Source organism: Sceloporus occidentalis, unplaced genomic scaffold, assembly GCF_023333645.1.
Source record: "Sceloporus occidentalis isolate IW3139 unplaced genomic scaffold, rSceOcc1.0.p SCAF_50, whole genome shotgun sequence".
NCBI lineage: Eukaryota > Metazoa > Chordata > Lepidosauria > Squamata > Phrynosomatidae > Sceloporus > Sceloporus occidentalis.
In genome coordinates this window covers 5,841,680-5,860,971 of record NW_028317030.1, presented here as the reverse complement: position 1 = coordinate 5,860,971, position 19,292 = coordinate 5,841,680, and the positions used below count along the sequence as shown (strand labels likewise).

Genomic DNA, 19,292 nt, shown 5'->3' with positions numbered 1-19,292 from the left:
AAAAACAAACAAAAAAGTAAAGTCTGAGATGGAGGAGCGAGAGGAGGGGGGAGATCCCCCTGTTCCCTCTGTAGTGTGTGGGTGCAAGCAATTTACTGAACAGGTAGGGGCAGGGGAAGAGGTAGGAATGTAACAGACTGGGGACCCCCGAATGACTGGGGATCCCCCTTTATGAATCCGTGCAATAATACGCAAACTGGCTCAGACATGGAGGGCACTTTGATTTAGGAAAGGAGGTAGAAACGTAAGAACCCAACGGGACACTGCGCATGTTCCGTGATGGCAGAAACAAGGAACTCATTGGGCTTTATTTTTATTTATTTTTTCACACTCACCCGTAACCTAACATATGGTGCTGACTACGGGATGAGACCCCCATCATATCCTGAAAGAGAGGGAGGAAAGGCTAACAGGGGTGGGTAAAAAAACCAAGAGATTGTATGGGGCAGATTTTTCTTGCCCCTATTCGGCATGTGTCTGAGAACTATTAATATGTAATCAAAACAGCTAAACCCTGTGGCCCTACAGGGGGACCAGGATATAGGGGCAATGCGCAACCTAAAAATAATAATAACTCCCCCCTCTGCCAAAAGCCCCTCCACCCAGAACACAAACAAAAAAGGAAAGCAGCAATATGGGTTTAAAAAGGATGAAAAAAAAAAAAAATGTACACTTTCTTCAAAGGCAATAAAAACCGCATCATATGTAACACTGTTAACCCTCTCACTGCTAGAGTGGGGTCCTTCTTGGCTCCACACATAAGCAATGACAGGGTTAAGGAATGAAAGTGGGGAAGGAGGGCAGATAAGGAGCATAAACCCTTCACCGTCAGATGCGCTGTGATCAGACTGGTGCGAAGACCACCGTGGCTTTTCCGACAGAAAAGCGTCAGAACAAAGTAAACCGAGTACATTTTGCATGAATGTGTATATCTATACATATAACATGCATAAAGTTATGCTCTTGCTATATATATATATATGCGAGTGTGCGTGTCCATGTATACATATACACACATACCTATCACACTCACACAGGAATGCGCTGCAATGAACAGTGATGGAGGAGATTCTACGGAGGAGAAGGCTGCTTTGGATAAAGACGCAGTAGCAGGAGTACCAGGGTCAGGACATACAAGAGCGGCAGGTTTGAGGCACAAGACAAGAGGGGACAGGGAGTCTGAGTAGTAAATAGGCCCAGGGGGTGGCCATGCTCAACCAAACAGGGGACATTAGATGACCACTAATGAAGGCTGGTGGAGCTTCCTGCAGAAAGTAATATTCCTCGTCACAAAGTTCGTACGCCAATATTCCAAAGTAATCGCTGCAGGTTTTAGGGGAAAAGGACACAAGAATACAAATTTGTCCCTCCCATGGAGGACTTTAAAGAGATAATACTGTTAGTTTTAGGTGTCTAATCAATATTCTACACGTCCTAAGAGAATGTCTCAGGACATGATGATTGTACCGAGTCTCGGTCCACAGAAGTGACAGCACCGGTTGTGGGTCTCCAAAAACCAGCTGCATAAACTTTCGTGCACTCAGACGTAGCAGAGGAGGAACCCCCTGGGACGTTAGCTAACGTGACCAGGAATAGGACTTTACAGGTCGCAGACCATTTGCTGGTCTTTGCAGTAATACATGAAGGGATATTACATGCACATGCAGCGTATAGGAGGGGTACAAGACCGTCTATGTCGCACCCCAGCCTTTAAATGCGTTACTCCAAGGGACATGCGTCAGCAGCACTATATGCAGTTAGGACAGAACCCTCCCCACCAAATCACTTGCGTGGCGTATACCGGACATTCGCCTGAATAGGTAACCAGCTTCTTATCGCCAGATTACAAGGGACCATCAAGAAATTTAGGGAATTCACCAAGTTTTTTGTTTTTTTTTTATAGGATGTAATGGCAGAGCAACAAGGCAGCCGTATTGAAAGGACATCTCCAGAAACAACATGACTCCTCAAGACTTCCTCCATGCAGTTAGGATAAGGGCTGCATTTATCGAGGCTGTTAGCGGCTACGCTTCTGCCGTTTAAATATCTTATAACGTCAGGTCCCTTATAATATAGCAGAAGTGGTTTCCCGTCTCCTATCATAACCCTCTCCCCAATTCATAGCTCAGTGGTGCAGCCTCATCCACAACAGGGAGTTGCAAGTTAACCCTTCCCTTCCAACCCTATTCACCCCCCCCAGCAATAATGGCCCCTTCAATATTTACACGTGCTGTAAACCCAACAGGCGGCCACCTCCCACCCTCCCTCCCCCCCAATTCTGCCCCCTCCCCGTCTTCTACTCCACCAAAAGATTGATTTCATTGGCGAGAAGCTGGTTCATGTTAAAAATGGATCCCTTAGTGAGGAGCTCCCTCTCCGTGGCAGTGTCTGGGTCACTGTCCACAGAGCTGGAGCTGGCACTCATGCTGTCGCCAGCCTCGTGGTTGTGGTGGTGGTGAAGTGGAGCGGACACGTCAATCCCCGTGCCGGAAGCTACACCAGGAAGCTCGGGTTCACTGGTCTCGCTTGCGCTGGAAACGACCGAGAGGAGGGACATTCGTCGAGTCAGTCGGCTGGGTAGAAGCGACAAGGCATAGTCCGCAATCAGAGAGGCCACATCCAGGTTGCAGGCTTTGTCGAAGGCAATGAAGCCCACGTTCGCGTTTGCCTCGCACACACAGAAGGAGCCATCTTCCTTGGTCAGTAGATCGATGCCGCACACGTCCATGCCCAAGATATTGGAGACCTGTATTGCCAACTGCTTCCCTTGCTCACTCAACGTGCACATCATGCCAACACCTCCTGTTTTAAGAGGGATGAGGAATTGGGTCAAGAAAAGAGCAACGCAGAACATGCGTTAAAACTAGAACGTGGCAAGTTAAGGAGGCATGACAAGATCATGCTACTGGAGAAGGTGGAAAAGACTCGGAGGGGGATAGAAACACAGGACAGGGGGTACCAGATCTAGATTCCCAGAACAAAGATTTCATCGCGAGTATACCTAGCGAGCAGTTACTCTGCATCCTCCCATCGGTTGAGCAGCGCAGCATCGTGCCAATAACTCGACCTCCGACAACAATGACTCTCACGTCCCGGCCATGCGACTCCTGCACGTACTTCTGGAACAGGTAGGGAGCGTCGTGACGGATGAGGTGGCTCAGGTCTGACAGGTGGTGCTTATCCCGGGCTAGAAACACAGCCTTACCTACCAGACGCAAAAAATAAATGGTAAATAAGGCGTAAAGGGGGGGGGGGTTGAAATCAGAGGCGTCACTTGTGTGCTTTGTTCTAGCTGAGCACTGATGTCAGATCTAAAGACGTACAAGGTAAACATACGTAGAACGGAAAACTGCTTTGTACCCTATTCATCACCTTACGTAAAAGTCTGCATATTGAGTACACACCTCTGTGACCTCGAGTATTCTTCACCACCATGGGAAACTCTAGGACTTCCGCCTCGTCGATCATCTTTGAGAAGTTTTCATGGCCTCCTACAAGTAAATTAACCAAAAAATGTTCACAATGCACAAGTACATTTTTCCCCGATGCTGATCTACAAAGGCCAACAGCCTCAGGACACATCCGGCCGAGTATAAGCGTTCCGTAAATCTTCTGAAATTTGAATGAATATCGCTCTTATGCCCCATTAGCCTAGAATGTGGCAACCAACTCTTACCATAGGAGAAGGTGTCTGGAAGAGGTACGCCATGACCAGCCAGTTCCTGGAACGTCCAGAACTTATTGACACAGTTTAGGATGGCTTGGGGCCGGTTCATCAGACGGCAGCCCATCTTCTCCAGGTGCCTGAGGACAGTTATGTCACTGTCACTCTGCACCCATGGCGTAGGTACGCGGACAACCACCACCTGGGGGTAGGCGGAGATGAATTCTCCATTCACACGCAGCCCTAAACAGGAAAGAAAAAAAAAATATATATATCATTACACTTTATTTCGTGCCGTAAACGGCAACCAAAAACAAACTGAACGGGCGAGACTACAGACGGCACATTTTCTTAATAAAACAACATTTATAGTTTATTGAAACAGGGCAGGACAAACCGATGTAACGTTAGAAACCAGGAACCGCAATAGAGATTGATATAATGTAAATATATACATTAATATAAAATGTCAGAAACATTGAGGAGCAATGTATAAAAACCACGCCAAAAATAAAAGCAGAAATAGGGTTTGCTCGGTCAGCAAGGAAACAGGAAGGCCCTCAACAAAAACGCCAACTTCACACATCCATGAGCTCTGAAAGCAGCCGCATTATGTTTGCGTCCAACCAGGCCTGTGTTTACTGTGTGGCGCTCACTGACCTCTGACCTTCCGCAACCAGGATTAAAGATGATCTGCCCCTACGTCAGGGGGCACAGAGGGGGTTAGGGGGCAGGAAGGTGCGTTAGCATGAGAAGCATTCGATTCTCTATAAGGAGAGGCTGAATAAGAGAAATTACTAGGCACCGGCTACATAAACGGCTGGGCTCCACTGTGGGGAAGGCAAGGTGTTAAAGCTTCGCAAAGGACAGCCCTTGCAACTCCGCTTCCCCTGCTCCTCCCCACCGTATCGCTGCTACTTTCACGGCTGCCGCATTGCAGACGGCGGAGGGAAGCAGAGAGCGAGCGGCGGAGGGAAGCAGAGAGCGTTTCTTGTTGTACAGAGACAGGGAGGCGTCTCGCAGAATACATGATTGGGAACTGAAAGCGTAGGGAAGGGCGGGTGACTCCGCTTTACGGGCTTGCGAAGCAAACCTTTTCATTACTTGCCCTAAAATGAATTAAATGCCCCTCAATACTTTAAAACTACACAATGTGTGACGGCCCATACACAGTCATACAACCCTTAATACACAATTGCTGTTTAAAGTGGTATATCCACACACACTGTATATACATATCACACATACATACGTTTTCCATGCACTGCGGGGTCTTGGTTGGCATTAGATATGTTCGGTCAGATGCGTTTGTGCGCAAGGAAACTTGGTCGGCCAGCCCCAGCACTGGCTCACGTGGGGTTTCCAGGGGGGTCTAATGAGCCCCCCGCACAGACAGCAGCCCCGTTTATTCTTAGTAATTAGGCTGTGCTTCCGGCAGGTCCTTTTTGTTGGTAGGTGGAGGTAGCCGATGTGCACTTTAACGTGCCTTTATCATTGGTGAGGCTGTTTGGTACAATAGGCAGTCCCTTTAAATATATAGCTAAATTTAAATCTGCAGAAACCTCTGCATAGTTTTATTAACTGGAAAACCCTGGATACACAACCTGCGTTTACTAATATAATATGAATCTGTATTTACACTATGGTTCCTACTTCTTTATAAAACGCGTACCCATCGCCGCTGCCAGGGCGGCAAGGAGAAAGCTGCCCACCCAGACCGTTCCAATGCCAACAGTTATTGTAAAAGCTTATCCTGCCCACACGAAGGAGCGTTTGCCAGTTTTTCGGCACGCTGCCCCTCACTGGATCCTCCGCATTTTTTCCTGTGACAGGTCAGCTGGCAGGAAGTTTATCCGGAGGGGGGGGGGAGCTCTGAGAGGAGGGGGGGGCGCTCGGCACTGGTCTCGTGATCCCACCACCACCACCCTCCCCTCCTTTACATTCTTCACTCTGACAGACTGGTTACAATTTGGAATGCAACGCGTGTGTATAGAGAGAAGAGGATGGATGCGGAGAGGAAAGGCAGCAACGGGACGCCCACGCTTTCAGAGTCACAAAGCAACGAGAGGAGAGACAGCACAAGAGAACGCAGAAACAAAGACAGGGGGCGCTTACTCAACACTGGCGGGGTAAAAACACCATCTCTGCAGGAGCCTGGGGACTAAAGAGTCACAAGGAAAGAGACTAAGAAGATCAAACCCGGTAGGGATGGGCCCTGTCTGCTGAGCCGCCATCATATGATCAGCGTGGAGACTTCTAGGTAATCTCTGACCTCACTCACTAGACTCTGAATACAATGATGTAAAGCCCCAAATCACTGCAGAACGGAATTTAAATTGACGCATGGCTTCGACTCCAGCATGGTGAAGGAGCATGCATTGCAGATAAGCGTTAAATGTCTAATCAAGATAAAAAGTGGTTTAGTGATGTATTGGCTGCTTCTAGCCCCTTATGCAAATCTGTCATTTGCATAAAGTGTCATGTAGTTATGCCAGAGAGGCCAAATGTAAACCCTACCGCTGACCAACATTCAGACCGTCTACAAGCAGTCACTGAAATGGATCAGTCTACAGGGTCCGCCATAATCAGTGGAACGGATCCGCACAGGGATCAGTTAATGTCTTAGAGGAGATGTGAGTGTAAGGCGTGTATGAGCACTGACCACAATTACACAAGGCTCACTCACCTAAATTGCCTTGTTCAACAGTCAGCACCACTTCATCCATGAGCAACGCACGGAAGTCCAAGTCCTCGTCGCAGCACTTTGCTTTGAGAGCGCGCAGGATCTCCTGCTGGGGATAGTCATCTTTTATTCTACGGTCTGTCAGGAACCAAATACGGCCGTTGGAGCTGCACATCTTCAAAGGCTCCGAGACAAAGATATGGGATTTCTCCCTAATAGGATTTCTGCAAAAATATGAAATTAAAAATTACACCAAGAAATGCAAAAATAAAATAGCATATTAAGACCCCCACCAGTTCAAACCCCGCCCCCCCTTAGTCTACGATAAGCGCCCTGGCCATTCCCACCACTATGGCTTCCACGGGAAACAAAAGGGATAACATGGATGCGGACATGTTGGAAGATATGAGAAATGGATCTGCTGATCTGCTAAAAGAGAGTAACCCACGCATAACTGAAACGTACGCCGTGTGATTTTATTTGTATAATAACCAGCCAGAGATCACCGCACGACGTTCATTTAGCCCAGGGATGCTCAAACTGCGGCCCTCCAGCTGCTGCAGGACTACATCTCCCATAATGCTCCTTCAGCTAAGGGGCTGGCTGAGGAGTATGAGAGATGTAGTCCTGCAGCAGCTGGAGGGCCGCAGTTTGAGCACCCCTGATTTAGCCGATCGGGACGAGCTTTGGGGAGATGGGTCCCTTTGTAATGTGTTTTAATCACTTATGTCGTAAGCTTGGTGGAGCTAAACGAAATTGCCTAGTAATGCAATCGTCGCAGCCACGGGTCGCCTTGGTGGGAAACAAGGGAAATAGCTTTCCATTTTTATGCGCCGAGCATCATTGACGTTACAAAGAGCTCCCATGCTGCTCCTCCCTCGCCTCTCCATGCACGCTGGCGATGCTGTATAACCTCCGATGACGCTGCTCAACAACCCCCCCCCCCCCCCCAGCTGCAGAGATGCATCCAGCAGACAATAGGCTCCGTGTAATGTTACATGGGGAGCCACGGGCGTCCCTCCCCCATCCGCCCCACAGCCCGGGGAGCCTGCAGCCTGCACAAAAGGAGATGCAGGGACAGGCTGCATCCAGCCACCTCCCCCAGCCGAGAAAGAGCCCCTCCCCCCACTACTGCCCCCTTCCACAATAAGCAAATAGGCAAAACCCCTTTTCATTAATCACCTAGAAGGGTTTCTTTGAAACCAGCCCCCGCCCCCCTCCCCCTGCTCAGTTACAATGAAGGAAAGCCATTAGAATCAGGGAAAGGATGGAGGGCAGACAGACTCTTGTTGGGCGGACCACCTTACAGAAAGAATGCGGCATCAGCACAAAAATCCTGGCAGATTCCCCCCCCCCCCTCTTCTGGTCTTCCACCAGTAATAAAGGAACAACTCCAAGGACACGTTAGATTATCAGGAGCTGCTCAGGCGCATGGTCTGCACATACGTAAAGGTCATGGACCAATGCTGCACTGGCAGGCATGGGTTAATTTAGGAACAGTCGATGGGATGGGGCGATGGTGGGGAATGCAGAGGCAACAGGGAGGTTATATTGTGGGAAGCAGCCCCAGGCTTCATTCTGTGCACAAAGGGGTTAATGGAGGCACCAAGGCGCTCCGCCTCCTACCAGATGAAGAATACAGCGCATGCACCTTTTTAACCCTTTCCCTGCAACCTCAATACCAAATCTGCAACAAAAGGCTTCGATAGCGGGCCATCAGCCCAGCTGTAAGCCAATGCCAGACAAAGCCGCGGGGGGGGGGGGGGGTCTCCAGCCATTTACTTTAATGTAAACGTTTTAACCCATTCCTGGTCAACGTGCGTACTCGGGAGACGAGAGGCTGCAGACAGTACGCAGCAATCCCGATGACCGAGGAAAACATCATGTGACACTAAATATCCGAAGAATGTCTTTCAGAGGGAAGTCATACTACGTGCACATGCGCCACAACAGGATACGGGGAGAGGATTAAAACCAACGTACGAGAGCGGGGGGGAGCCCCAGTCTTGCGACGTCAAACATTCTTTATAGCAGGTTCCACGGGTACCCCCCACATCCCCCAGAGAGGGGCAGCGGACCCATAATGTGCTAATGCTGTGATTTTAAGCGATGGCAGGCTTAAGCCCCACACCCTGCATTTTTTTTTTTTTTAGAACACAAACCTGTCACGCAACACGCTTACTACTACATGCTAATCCCCTAATGTGAACACGCAAGAAAAAATAAAAGCAAATTCATACGTCTGCGGCTCACACCTCCTGCCTCGGGGGGGTACGAGAGGCTCTTGAAAGCTGGGTATTAACTCCATACGGCGTCCCACCCACTGCATAAACATACTAGAAAGAGCATACCGGGTATACTATAAATACATATCGAGCGAGGAGGCCTCCAAAAAGCTCTGTTCCTCCTCCATGTTTCCTCCATGTTTCCTAAGGAATGTTACTCTGCCTTCAAGGAATACTCATCCGCACATTCCAGATTCAGACCCCTTCCCGCTATCCAATAAGGCAGCGGAAAGTGAGACCAGAAAGCCAGATAGGGGCCGGATGATAGGGCCACAAGCGAAGCTACACATAATGAAGGGGCCACCTTAGACCATCCCGGTAGGAACTCGCCAGGGTCGGCCAGTTCTAACTCTCCTCCGAATTCTTACCTTGGTTAATAAACCCACAAGGTACGGTTAGTGCATATTTGTGGCTCTCCCGTGCCTCTTCCACATTGAACTCATTGGTCCCAACAAACCAAAAAAATCCTACAGTTACGAGCACGCCAACAGCCTTGAGATATGTTGACATGAAAACAGCTTCATCGGTTTGGTTATTGCGCTGTGACGGCTTGGAACGATCAAGGAACGAAAGTTACGGGAAGCGAATGCACTAAAAAGGGCAACATCCAAGCTGCTTCTGTGATGGAATCTTTGGTAACATCAACAAAAAAAAGAAAGGGGGCAATGAATTCCAGTAGGTGCCCAAACCCAATATCTCAATCGCCGTAGACCCTCTGTCATCAAGAGCAGCCACAGTCACGACATTCAGTAACCGGCTGATAGAAGCCCAGAACTCCCCGACCACACGTAGCACCATTCTTGACACTTTTGTGGCACAACAAAGTAGTAACACGTTGCTACATGTTGCTAGTTTACAGCCACTGGATTTATATTATCTGACCGAATTAGTAAGCGTTTGATGGAAAAAATACCTGCAGCCGTCACTTTAAGTTAGTTTCTCGTGGTCTAGAATGAAGACTTCACTGTAAATGTTTTCACGCAGCTGTGAGCTGCATTCTCTGGCTGATGAAATAGAGCCAAACAGAAGAAGCGCAACTATCGCACTGTAGAGCACTGATGTTAATATACTGCCCCAAGGAACTGCCTCTCTTCTATAGCCGACAAAGCCCCAGATGTGACCCCACACCTATTCTAAGAGGGTCAGGACCGACTATAATTTTAACTAAAGACCCGCACCCTTCCAACAGGTGTAGAGCCCAGAGCCAATCATATCAAGAGTTACAGGCAAACCAACGGCATAAAACTCATTTGGAACTGTTTCCCATAATACAGAGTGATGACTTTGCGTAGACTGATCGTGAAAACCCAGAGTCTTTATGAATTTAACTTCAACTCATCTGAATGGAAAAACATGACTCTAAAGTTTGAACCCGGGTCAATGCTTCGGAAATACTTTTCCAACCAACAAAACCCCAAACGTGACATCATAATTACTTTCCACCCCTGAACTCTCCTCTTCATGTTTAAAAGTTTAATGCTTCCAGACTAAGCCACCGAAAAGGGATGGATTAACATATCGGGGAGGAATTATTATGCTAATCCTTGTAACAGGGAGCCAAGATCGCTAATTTTATGGTACATACAAAAGGTGTGTAGTTTTTAATGCAGATGGTAATTATTTAATTTGTAACATCGTTGGGATTTGGCTCGCAATAAGAAGGATCTGGCTTAAGGTCAGTCATTTTAGGATGTGGACAGCCCTCAGGTCCAACACGACACAGCTGGAAAAGAGCCTCTTAAGGTTTCAGGGTTCAAAAACGCACCCTAGCAGTTAACGTAGAGATTTTAAGGGGAAATTAGCCAACCGTTTATCTAAAGTATAATAAGTTGCCCCTTTATAAAAGACAACAGCTTCCTGATTCTAGGAATAATTGGCACCGTCCGAGCGGTTGGCACCGCAAAATAAATCTATAAACATTTAAACAGTGAGCTCTTCCTTCGGTGCCCCCCCCCCCGGGGTTAAACCCGACGGACAATCCGACGAGCTTTTCCAGCTGACGTGCGATTTCGTGGACGCCGATATCTCCTACGGAACTATGCTTCAAGAATTGCATGTGGCTGAACTTGCAATTTTGAGCTCCTACCATGAATAATTCATTAGTTGTGGGGGGGGGGGGTCACTGTTTGAGGCAAAAAAAAAAAATCACTAGATGCAGGGGGAAAAAAAAAATAAAAAAAAATTAAAGGGTTCTGGGAACGGCACACTTATAGAATGTATTACAAAGTTTGACGCCCCATCGTATAATTAGCAGCAAAAGCAGATGAGGCAATCCAGACTGCCTGGTGCCATCAACTACTGACCTCCAAAGACTATTAACCCGCCGCTTATTGGAATAGTTTTCTAGAATAAGGGGTTTTTTTTTTACATTATTAAACATCATAGAAGTGTTTTGTGGGAATAAAGAAAAATTTAAAAAAATGTGTTTTAAAGGTGACATTAAAGGGCAGGCAGGACAAGACGTAATGAGGCAGAAGAGGTGTCCATCCATACCGTGTCCCGACAGATATGGCTACCGGAGGCGCAACAGAGGATGTTGCTTGATTCCTAAACAATGAAGGCTATTGATGCCGGAGGAAGGCTAGCATGCCCTGGGATGAACACGACTATTTACGCCTCGCGATTTGCCGAGCAGCCGTGGGTCCGATAAATGGATAGACCCGGTCCATCTTTGGGCACAACAGACGACGCAATCCATGTTGCCGAATGTCAGTTTTATCGCAGGGTGGATAAGAAGTTAACCAAAAACACCGGAATCCTGCTTTCAAATAAAATAAGCCGCAGACAAACACGAAGCGCTTTCTACAAGTCTCTGCAACAGCCTCGCAAGGTGGAACACTTCTTTGAAGTCTGTACTCACCCTCTGATGACAAGACAGTGTGCCTTCCTGCCCTACATGTCACTGCAGATCACACCGTGGCCTTAAATCACAGAACCCTGAGAAATGATCACACCCCCCAACAGCGATCCCATCAGACACCGGACCTCCTACTTTATTCATCACAAGTGAAACCCAAGAGCGTCGGATGACTAACGCCGAGGATCAGTGTAAAGTTTCACTACAAACCAGGTATTACCAGCCGTAAGACAGGTGTGGGGCCGGCGTTCACACAGGTGGAGACAAACATCTGTCTGCAGGTGTTACACAAGAACCAGACCGATGCCACCGGTCCGGCAGAAGACAATGTCCTGCTTCGAAGACAATGTGGACCGGAGTCACGGGACAGAATGGATAAGAACATATATAGGCCTCACACAGCTGCATAGATAGCACCATCTCACCAACGCAGTTTGCACCTTCTCCAGTTGGGGGTAGAGTGGGGCATTAGGGGGGTCATCTAGCTGGGTTAATAGTGGGGTAGCACAGGGTAGAAAAAGAGCCAATAACACAAGCCATCTCCTGCCCCCTGTAGACTCCGTGCCCTGAAGGATAAGGCATCTATATGGTGACCACAAGGCCAGTTCCTCCCAAACACCTTATCAAGCATCACGCTGAAGGCCCAGTCTCCTCGAGGACCTCATCCCAGTAAAGCTCCAGAACAGACTTATCCATTGTTGATCTTTACCCCCTATATAATTACCTGGAGATGCAGCAGCAGACTACATACCCCCTTGGATGAAGCATTGCCCTCAACCTGCAGTGTTACATAGTTACTTCACTGCAGTGCAGTGGGTGAAGATTTACCCCAGGGATAAAGCATTACCCTGACCTCCATGCAGCACTGTCATTCAAACAGCTCAACTGATTCACCCCGAAACGGACATTCATCTTAGCCTGGTGGCGCGATCCAGGGGCAGTATTCGTCCCACACAGCTGTAGATTTACCCCGGCACAATGGAGAGAAACACCAGATGTACTCTGTATATACCCCAAGAGAGCGCAACTCCACATGCTACAAGGAACTGCAAGGAGCTAAATGACACACCATATGGCTCACAGGAGTCCCCCCCCCATTATCACTGTAAGAACTTGTGAATCCTGCAACCCCAGAAGACAAAAGCCAAGGTCTCCGGCCAGATACCCCATAAAAGCAACAGAGACATTGGGGACCCACACACTGGGTAATGCCAGTAGTGGGGTACACTCCATCACTGCAGCTCAAACCATGTACTGTGCCAAAGCATACGGAGATTGCGTGCACCCCAATACCACGCACTACACTCCAAATCACAGATCCAGGTCGTTGGCACTTACTCCGTAAATCTCGGTATATCACGGTACTGGTTCCTCCAGAATGACCCCGGAATGCCGCTGCCACGTGACTCACAATCATTCCAACAAAAACCCACAAAAGATGCCATCACCGCAGGGGCCTTAACACCCAGACTCCCCCCACAAACGTGCTGTCTTCTCCCCCCCACCCCGGTTCGCGGCCTCCCCCGTCTCAGCTGGATCCCCTGAAACATGCATTTCCCAGCCCCAGCGTCACTCCGATCACCGACACCCCCCGTCTCCTATACCTACCCCGACGAGCAAACCTCCCCCGGCTACCCTCCATCTGTACGCCATCCGTAGCATCATCCCCCTCAAACACTACTCCCTCCTCGATACCCGCAGGTGAGCATCCCTCCGCATCTTCCCGCTCACACTCACGCTGCTCGGTTCTTTGTCCTTCTCTCTCCTGTAGCGGGGTGGGGTTGGCTGGGGGTCTGCACACCACTCCGAGGCAGGGAGCGGAAGCCCTAAGCGAGGGTAACTTGCTGAGCGGTCCGGACCCTCCTCACCCCCCGGGCGGTCACCCCGCCGCCGCTCGGACACAGAGACAGAACTCAGCAGCGACACGTCCGCACTGCGCTCAAGCTGCCAGCGACTGAAACCTCGCCAGCACGCGCTGCTACCACGCCACACCCACACGTACCGCAAGCCAAGCACTATTGGGCCAACACAGCCAACCGCGACACCTATTGGTCGCGCTCGGCTGGCGGGAATGGAGGAGAAAGGGGAGGGCGGAGTAAAGACGCGGAGGCGGGAGAAGTAGATTGACGGAGGGTGCGGCGGAAGGGCCTGCGATCATTGGGCCAGGCGTGTGAGGGAAGCGGGCCTTAAAACTTAAGTGGGCGGGATTGGACGAGCTCGTGCTAGGGGACAGTTGGCAACACTGAGCCCAAGGGGTTTCCGATGATGTCAGCAGGGGCTGCATATGCATATATAAAGTGCGAGGCAGGCGGTCTGACACGAATTATAGCGCGTGATGGCTGCTGCAAAGTTTGCTTTGGTGTGTGTGTGTGTGTGTGTGTGTGTGTGTGTGTGTGTGTGTGTGTGTGTGTGTGTGTGTGTGTGTGTGTGTGTGTGTGTGTGTGTGTGTGTGTGTGTGTGTGTGTGTGTGTGTGTGTGTGTGTGTGTGTGTGTGTGTGTGTGTGTGTGTGTGTGTGTGTGTGTACAGCTGTAATGTACATGCACACACCACACTCTTAGCTTGATTGTGTCTCTCTTTTCTCTCCCGTGCCCGTTTTCACTCCACTGTGGCCCCCCTCTACAGCCCCAGTGTCCCTTTTGATGGGTATGAGAATATAGCCCTAAAAGCCTCCATAATGCAATGGCTTTATACATTTGTATAAGTTGTGTAAATAAAATACATTCTTCTTCTGAATAAACGTTAATATTTTAGAGCTTCTTGATCTGAGGAGAAATGTGATAGCCTTTTGCAGCCAATAAGGAATTTTTATTCCCCAAAGTGGCAAAATTTTAAAAATAGCTTAATTGGAGGGGTTTTTTGATGCCTTTTGTCTCAAAAGCATGAAGGATCAGTAGAAGCGGGAACGTGATGTACCTTTTCAACCTAATTTACAGTTATGTTACTATTATGTTACTATGTTCTAAATGCTTCGCACAGTTACATAAATCTTGAAGTCACATGAAAGGGCTTGGTAAAGCTCATGTAACCCATTAAAAGAACGGTGTCCCTCTTGGGCCATTTGAAGCATTGGGGTTGTAATAACAATGATCCGGGGCCAAACATGTGGCTTGTGTAAACTCATATCCTTAAGCCCAATTTCAAAAGCCTGTGTGGCATTGGACGTACGCAACGGTCTCTGCATCGAACGAGTTCAAAGACTAATACTCAGGAAAGGCAACCAGACCATGTACGCGAGGCGACTCAATATAAATACCTTGACCATTTTTTCAGGGCCTCCCCTGCCGGGTACCCAAAGCTACCTCACTCAGGTCCGGATCCCACTCAATGTCCTTTCTGCTAATACTTATCTTGAGTATATGTGAAAGCCAGAGGGGTTATGTTGGTAAATGCATTGGAACATCCAAACCAATGGGTAATGTCTACCTACTTAACAATAGTTTTGATTTTTTATTAGATTTTTTTTCTAAAAGTCATCTAATATTCAGGTTTTTTTTCAGTTTATTGAGCACACTCCTAGATGTACCATGAAAACAGGAAACAATCTGCCACATTTACCAGGTCAGTGCCACAATGCTTGAAATTTCACAACCTACTGTTAATTTCTGTACGTAAACCGTTGGTGGCAACAGCCCAAGAATCCCTGGTGCTCGGCGCGCTCTTGTTAACATGTCATTATTTGCTGCCAAAATAACTTTCATTTAATGTCTTTGGTAAGTTTAACCAGGGAGGAGTGGGTGACATGGGAGCCAAAAGTCACAACAGAACTACCCCCAGAAGTCACGTTGGTACCTGACAGGGGTATATATATACAAGGATATGGGGAGCCAGAGAAGCAATCCGCACAGAGGAGCGGCAGATGAGGAACGGTGACAGAGAGAGATAAATCTGGCTGCAGTGTTGAGGCTGGATTGGAGCGGTGAAAGGTGGCAGATGGAGAGACCAGTTAGTAGGGAGTTGCAATAATCCAGGCGGGATGTCTCAAGGGAGTGGGTTAGTATTTTGGTCTTTTCTTGTGTGAAGAATGGACGGGTCCAGGAGATGTTTTTCAGGTTAAGGCGGCAGGATTTGGTGTGGGATGAAGGAGAGAACAGAGTCAAGTGTGACACCGAGGCAGCCAACTTGGTCTGTCGGTTGAAGCTGGGCTTCAGATAATGCAACGCCATCCATGATTTCCAGAAAGACATTAGTGAGGCATAGATTAGGGTGTCATCTTCCTACAGATGATATTGGAAACCAAAGGAAGATATGTGTTCTCTAAGTGAACTGGTGTAGATAGAGAAGAGTAGAGGCCCAAGGACTGGTCCCTATGTATATCAATTGCCAGAAATACTTATCTGCTGATGGGCATAACATAATGGATGAACAGAGATTGACCAAGTAGCAGCATGTAGTATTGTGAGACTAAAGAACAAGACAATCTTGATGCAACACAGAATGTTTGGACTTCATTTGGATGCAACAGTAAAAGGTCCAACGCTACTTGTGGATTCTCAGTTTGACCTCCCAAATTCTTTAGAACAATTGAGAGGATTAGCACCTTCATTCTGATTGATATGCTCAACAGGCCTCAGTGTCTCAATTTACAAAGACAAATTGGGAACAGAATCTGTATGTCATCATCAGTCTATTTCCACTTTTGCTGCAGTTTTTTTTTGCTATTAGCTACACATAGTCAAAAGAAATAGGCGTTGGGTATCACTGACCAGCAATTGCCACATATCAACATGTATACAGTAATAACCCCCAGTGTTCTATACAGTAATAACCCCCAGCACTGTATTTACAGTAATAACCCCCCAGCGCTGTATACAGTAATATAACCCCCAGCGTTGTATACAGTAATATAACCCCCAGCGCTGTATACAGTAATTTCAGTTGGTATTGATCAAAACCTGTTCCTATGAACTCCCTTTATCTGCAGACCTGGAGCCGCCATTGTTGTCAGTCATGTGATATTTTGGGTGACTTTCCCGGCTCAAACACCACACTGAGCTGATGCTTTAAGGCAATGCTAATGAAGTCCATTCCTCCATAGACTTTAATTAGTCAGAGTGTCCAGGTGGGTGACTAAGACCGAGCCATTCTATTGTTTCCCGCAGGCAGTATGATGAGGAGTTGGGGCGTTTAGTAGATTGGGCCTCAGATAACAGAGCGAGAACTCAAATGGCTAATATGCATCTGCCTGAAAACATTATATTATGGAAAAAAACTACAACTGCTTTAAAAATAAAATAGATTTGAATGTTATTTTTAATCTGATACTAATATTGAAAACAAACGGTAGAAGTTTTTCTTTGAGAAAAGATTCGAGTCCTTTTTTTGTTGCCTTCCATGATATAAAATAAAAACTGCACGTAAGGCCCATAGAATCCACCACCAGTCTTTGAGACATTTCTAAATTACATTTTTGTCGACGTTTTGAAATAACTTGTCATTGTTTATTGAGACAGCATCATAATCGTTTAAATACATTAAAGCATTTTTTTAATTAAGTTTTTATTGTTTATTTAGACTGCCTCGTTTACCAAAGAGCTTAGCAACACCGTCTTGGGTTTGTATATAAACAGTCAAGAGAAACAAAAAAAGAAAGTAAATCCGGAGTTAATGCTGAACATGAAAAATACCCATTTTGTTTTTATATAATCTCATCTAGTTTTATAATTGTATCGAGTCGAGATCCCCCACAATCACAGCCATTCATTTTACCCATAAACACACTTTAGCTACGTTTCTTGTGTCTCTAGGAGAGACATATGTCATACCTTTGACTGTTTTTAACGACTTTCACTTTTAATTGAGGGTGTAGGCTTCTATGCTCTGTAAAACAGGTGTGGACAGTTTACAGCCTCGCTGGGTTCACTTCCCATTCATTAAAATCATTTTACACCAGGTCAGGATTAGTGGGGTCTGATACAGTTCCTTTTTCACCTATTGAGTCTCCCTTGGGTTGGGAATTGTTGGTATGACCCAGGTGCTACAGGCGTTATCACTATGGCCCTTCTAATTCCTTGTTATGCCTGCCTTGATCACCTAAACGTGTCTTGAATAAGGTCGATGTTGTGCTTGAGGCACAAGACACCAGATAAAGTGTTTGTTCTTTTCAAAAGTTCAGCTAGGATTGTGGTTATGTGAACATTGCATACAACCTCTCTTGTTAATAAATACAGCTAGGTCTGTTATGTCGCTCTGTGTTGATGGTAATGCCGGCAAGACTTGCTATCATTCCAGTAAGATAAGCTGTTGTTTGAGGAACAGGAGACCTTCAAACCACAAGTGTGGTTTTATCAAGCCCCATGTCCCGGGGGGGGGGGGGAGTTATCCATGTACAGCATGTGTTATAAGACAGCAGGGAGAGTTTATACATCTAGCTGTCTCTGAGTTAAGATTGCCCTTTACCATACCATAAATTCCATGTAATATAAAAATAATGGAAAGATCAGTAATGTAACAAGTGTAACAAGAGATGTGATTGTGACCAAGTCCCAGGGAGCTCAGACACTTTGTTGCGAGAACATGACACATTTACCGAGTACAGGACAAGGTTGGTCTCTGCTAAAGCTCTCTGTTTCTGCTTCTCTTGTCCCCACCAGAACGCACATTGCAAAAAATTAAGATTACAGGGCCTCATGCCTAATTCCCTAAAAATCATCAATCCCTGAAAATGGATGGAAAGTAATATCTGTCTCCTTACACATTGAATTATACATTAAAGAGGACCAGCTCAGTCATTATAGTTGGAGAAACCTACTGATGTTGGGCCTTCATAATGCCAACTGTCTCTTATGCCAACTCTCTCTTTCTGTCTGGAGATCATTTAAAGTCACCCCAGAGACTACCTTAACCACAAAAGCAGAGGAGTCATTTTGGCCGGCTCGGCTCCACCTTTCATGAATTGCCCAAGATATACCGAGCCTAGATGTACACATTTTACATTTACCACCTTAAAGTGTCCGGGGGCTACTGAGGTCTTCTGCTCTAATATGCATATCTAGATTCAATGGAACAATACAAGAATTCCAAGCTTTTTAGCTTCTTACATTCTTTTCCTCTTTATACTTCCGTCTGATTTGGCAGCTGCACGTTTCTGCCTTTGGAAGTGTTAATCCTTTTAAAGTACCTAGTTTCATTTATTTAATGGTTCTGTGTGTTTTACGGATGCATTTATTTTGCACTTTATTGCTTGGGTGCAGCACGGAGAGCTCTGTAAAACAGACCGAGAGGCGCAGTACACAGTAAGTGCTCCAGACATACGGATACGGGTGAGGAAGCTTATCCCAGACGCACAGCAGTTGCACTGGGAACAGGAGGGACAAGTGACACACAAGACGCTCAGCTATAATTGGAAGGACGCTGAACCATACAAATCCAGGCAAATTAGCTGACGCACGGAGATTTCACCGGGGTTTGGGAAAGGAGGCCTATCTGCAAATCGTGACTGAACAGAGAGAGACAGGAGTGTGTTTCTGATAACCTGTGACTACAGACAGAATCCAAGAAAAGGGCAGCGGGATATTGGTCTTATTTTAATATTTGGAAGAGTAGGTCCCAGTGTAGCCACCAGTAGGGCAATCCTTCCCACACCCTTGGAACCCTTAGAATGCCAGAAGGTGCTATGAACTGTATAAAAGATACTGACGCCAGAGATTGGCATCTGAGGCTGATTCTTTCGCAAAATCATGGGAATGTGACCATGGAAGATGTTGGCAGAAGCAGAATTATGGCAGGGTTCATAATGACGGTTATGAAGGTGCATGACCCTTAGGGATTATGAATGACTCAAATTAAGCCTAGCCACCTATAAA

At 47.1% G+C, this 19,292-nt stretch overlaps 1 protein-coding gene across 2 annotated transcripts; it reads right to left on the bottom strand.

Moving 5' to 3' along the window:
* Positions 1 to 2,296: 2,296 nt before the first annotated feature.
* LOC149288760 (beta-citrylglutamate synthase B-like) lies at positions 2,297 to 6,522 on the bottom strand. 2 transcript variants are annotated; one of them, XM_089491565.1, is made up of 6 exons: positions 6,351 to 6,522; positions 3,677 to 3,907; positions 3,405 to 3,491; positions 3,002 to 3,205; positions 2,472 to 2,802; positions 2,297 to 2,426 (listed from the first exon to the last, which is right to left on the bottom strand). In XM_089491565.1, exons 1-6 carry the CDS (start codon positions 6,520 to 6,522, stop codon positions 2,297 to 2,299), a joined length of 1,155 nt encoding a protein of 384 aa, XP_089347691.1. The 2 variants fall into 2 exon arrangements, with proteins under 2 accessions (XP_089347691.1, XP_089347690.1); XM_089491564.1 differs by having other exon boundaries at positions 2,297 to 2,802.
* Positions 6,523 to 19,292: the final 12,770 nt, after the last annotated feature.

What these genes read in the sequence shown, in the direction of transcription:
- LOC149288760 (XM_089491564.1), bottom strand. Translation starts at nt 6,522, where the DNA reads ATGTGCAGCTCCAACGGCCGTATTTGGTTCCTGACAGACCGTAGAATA. An exon ending in TGTTGAACAAGGCAATTTAG is followed by an intron (nt 3,908 to 6,350) that starts GTGAGTGAGCCT and finishes TTTCCTGTTTAG; the next exon opens with GGCTGCGTGTGAATGGAGAA. An exon ending in TCCAGACACCTTCTCCTATG is followed by an intron (nt 3,492 to 3,676) that starts GTAAGAGTTGGT and finishes ATTTACTTGTAG; the next exon opens with GAGGCCATGAAAACTTCTCA.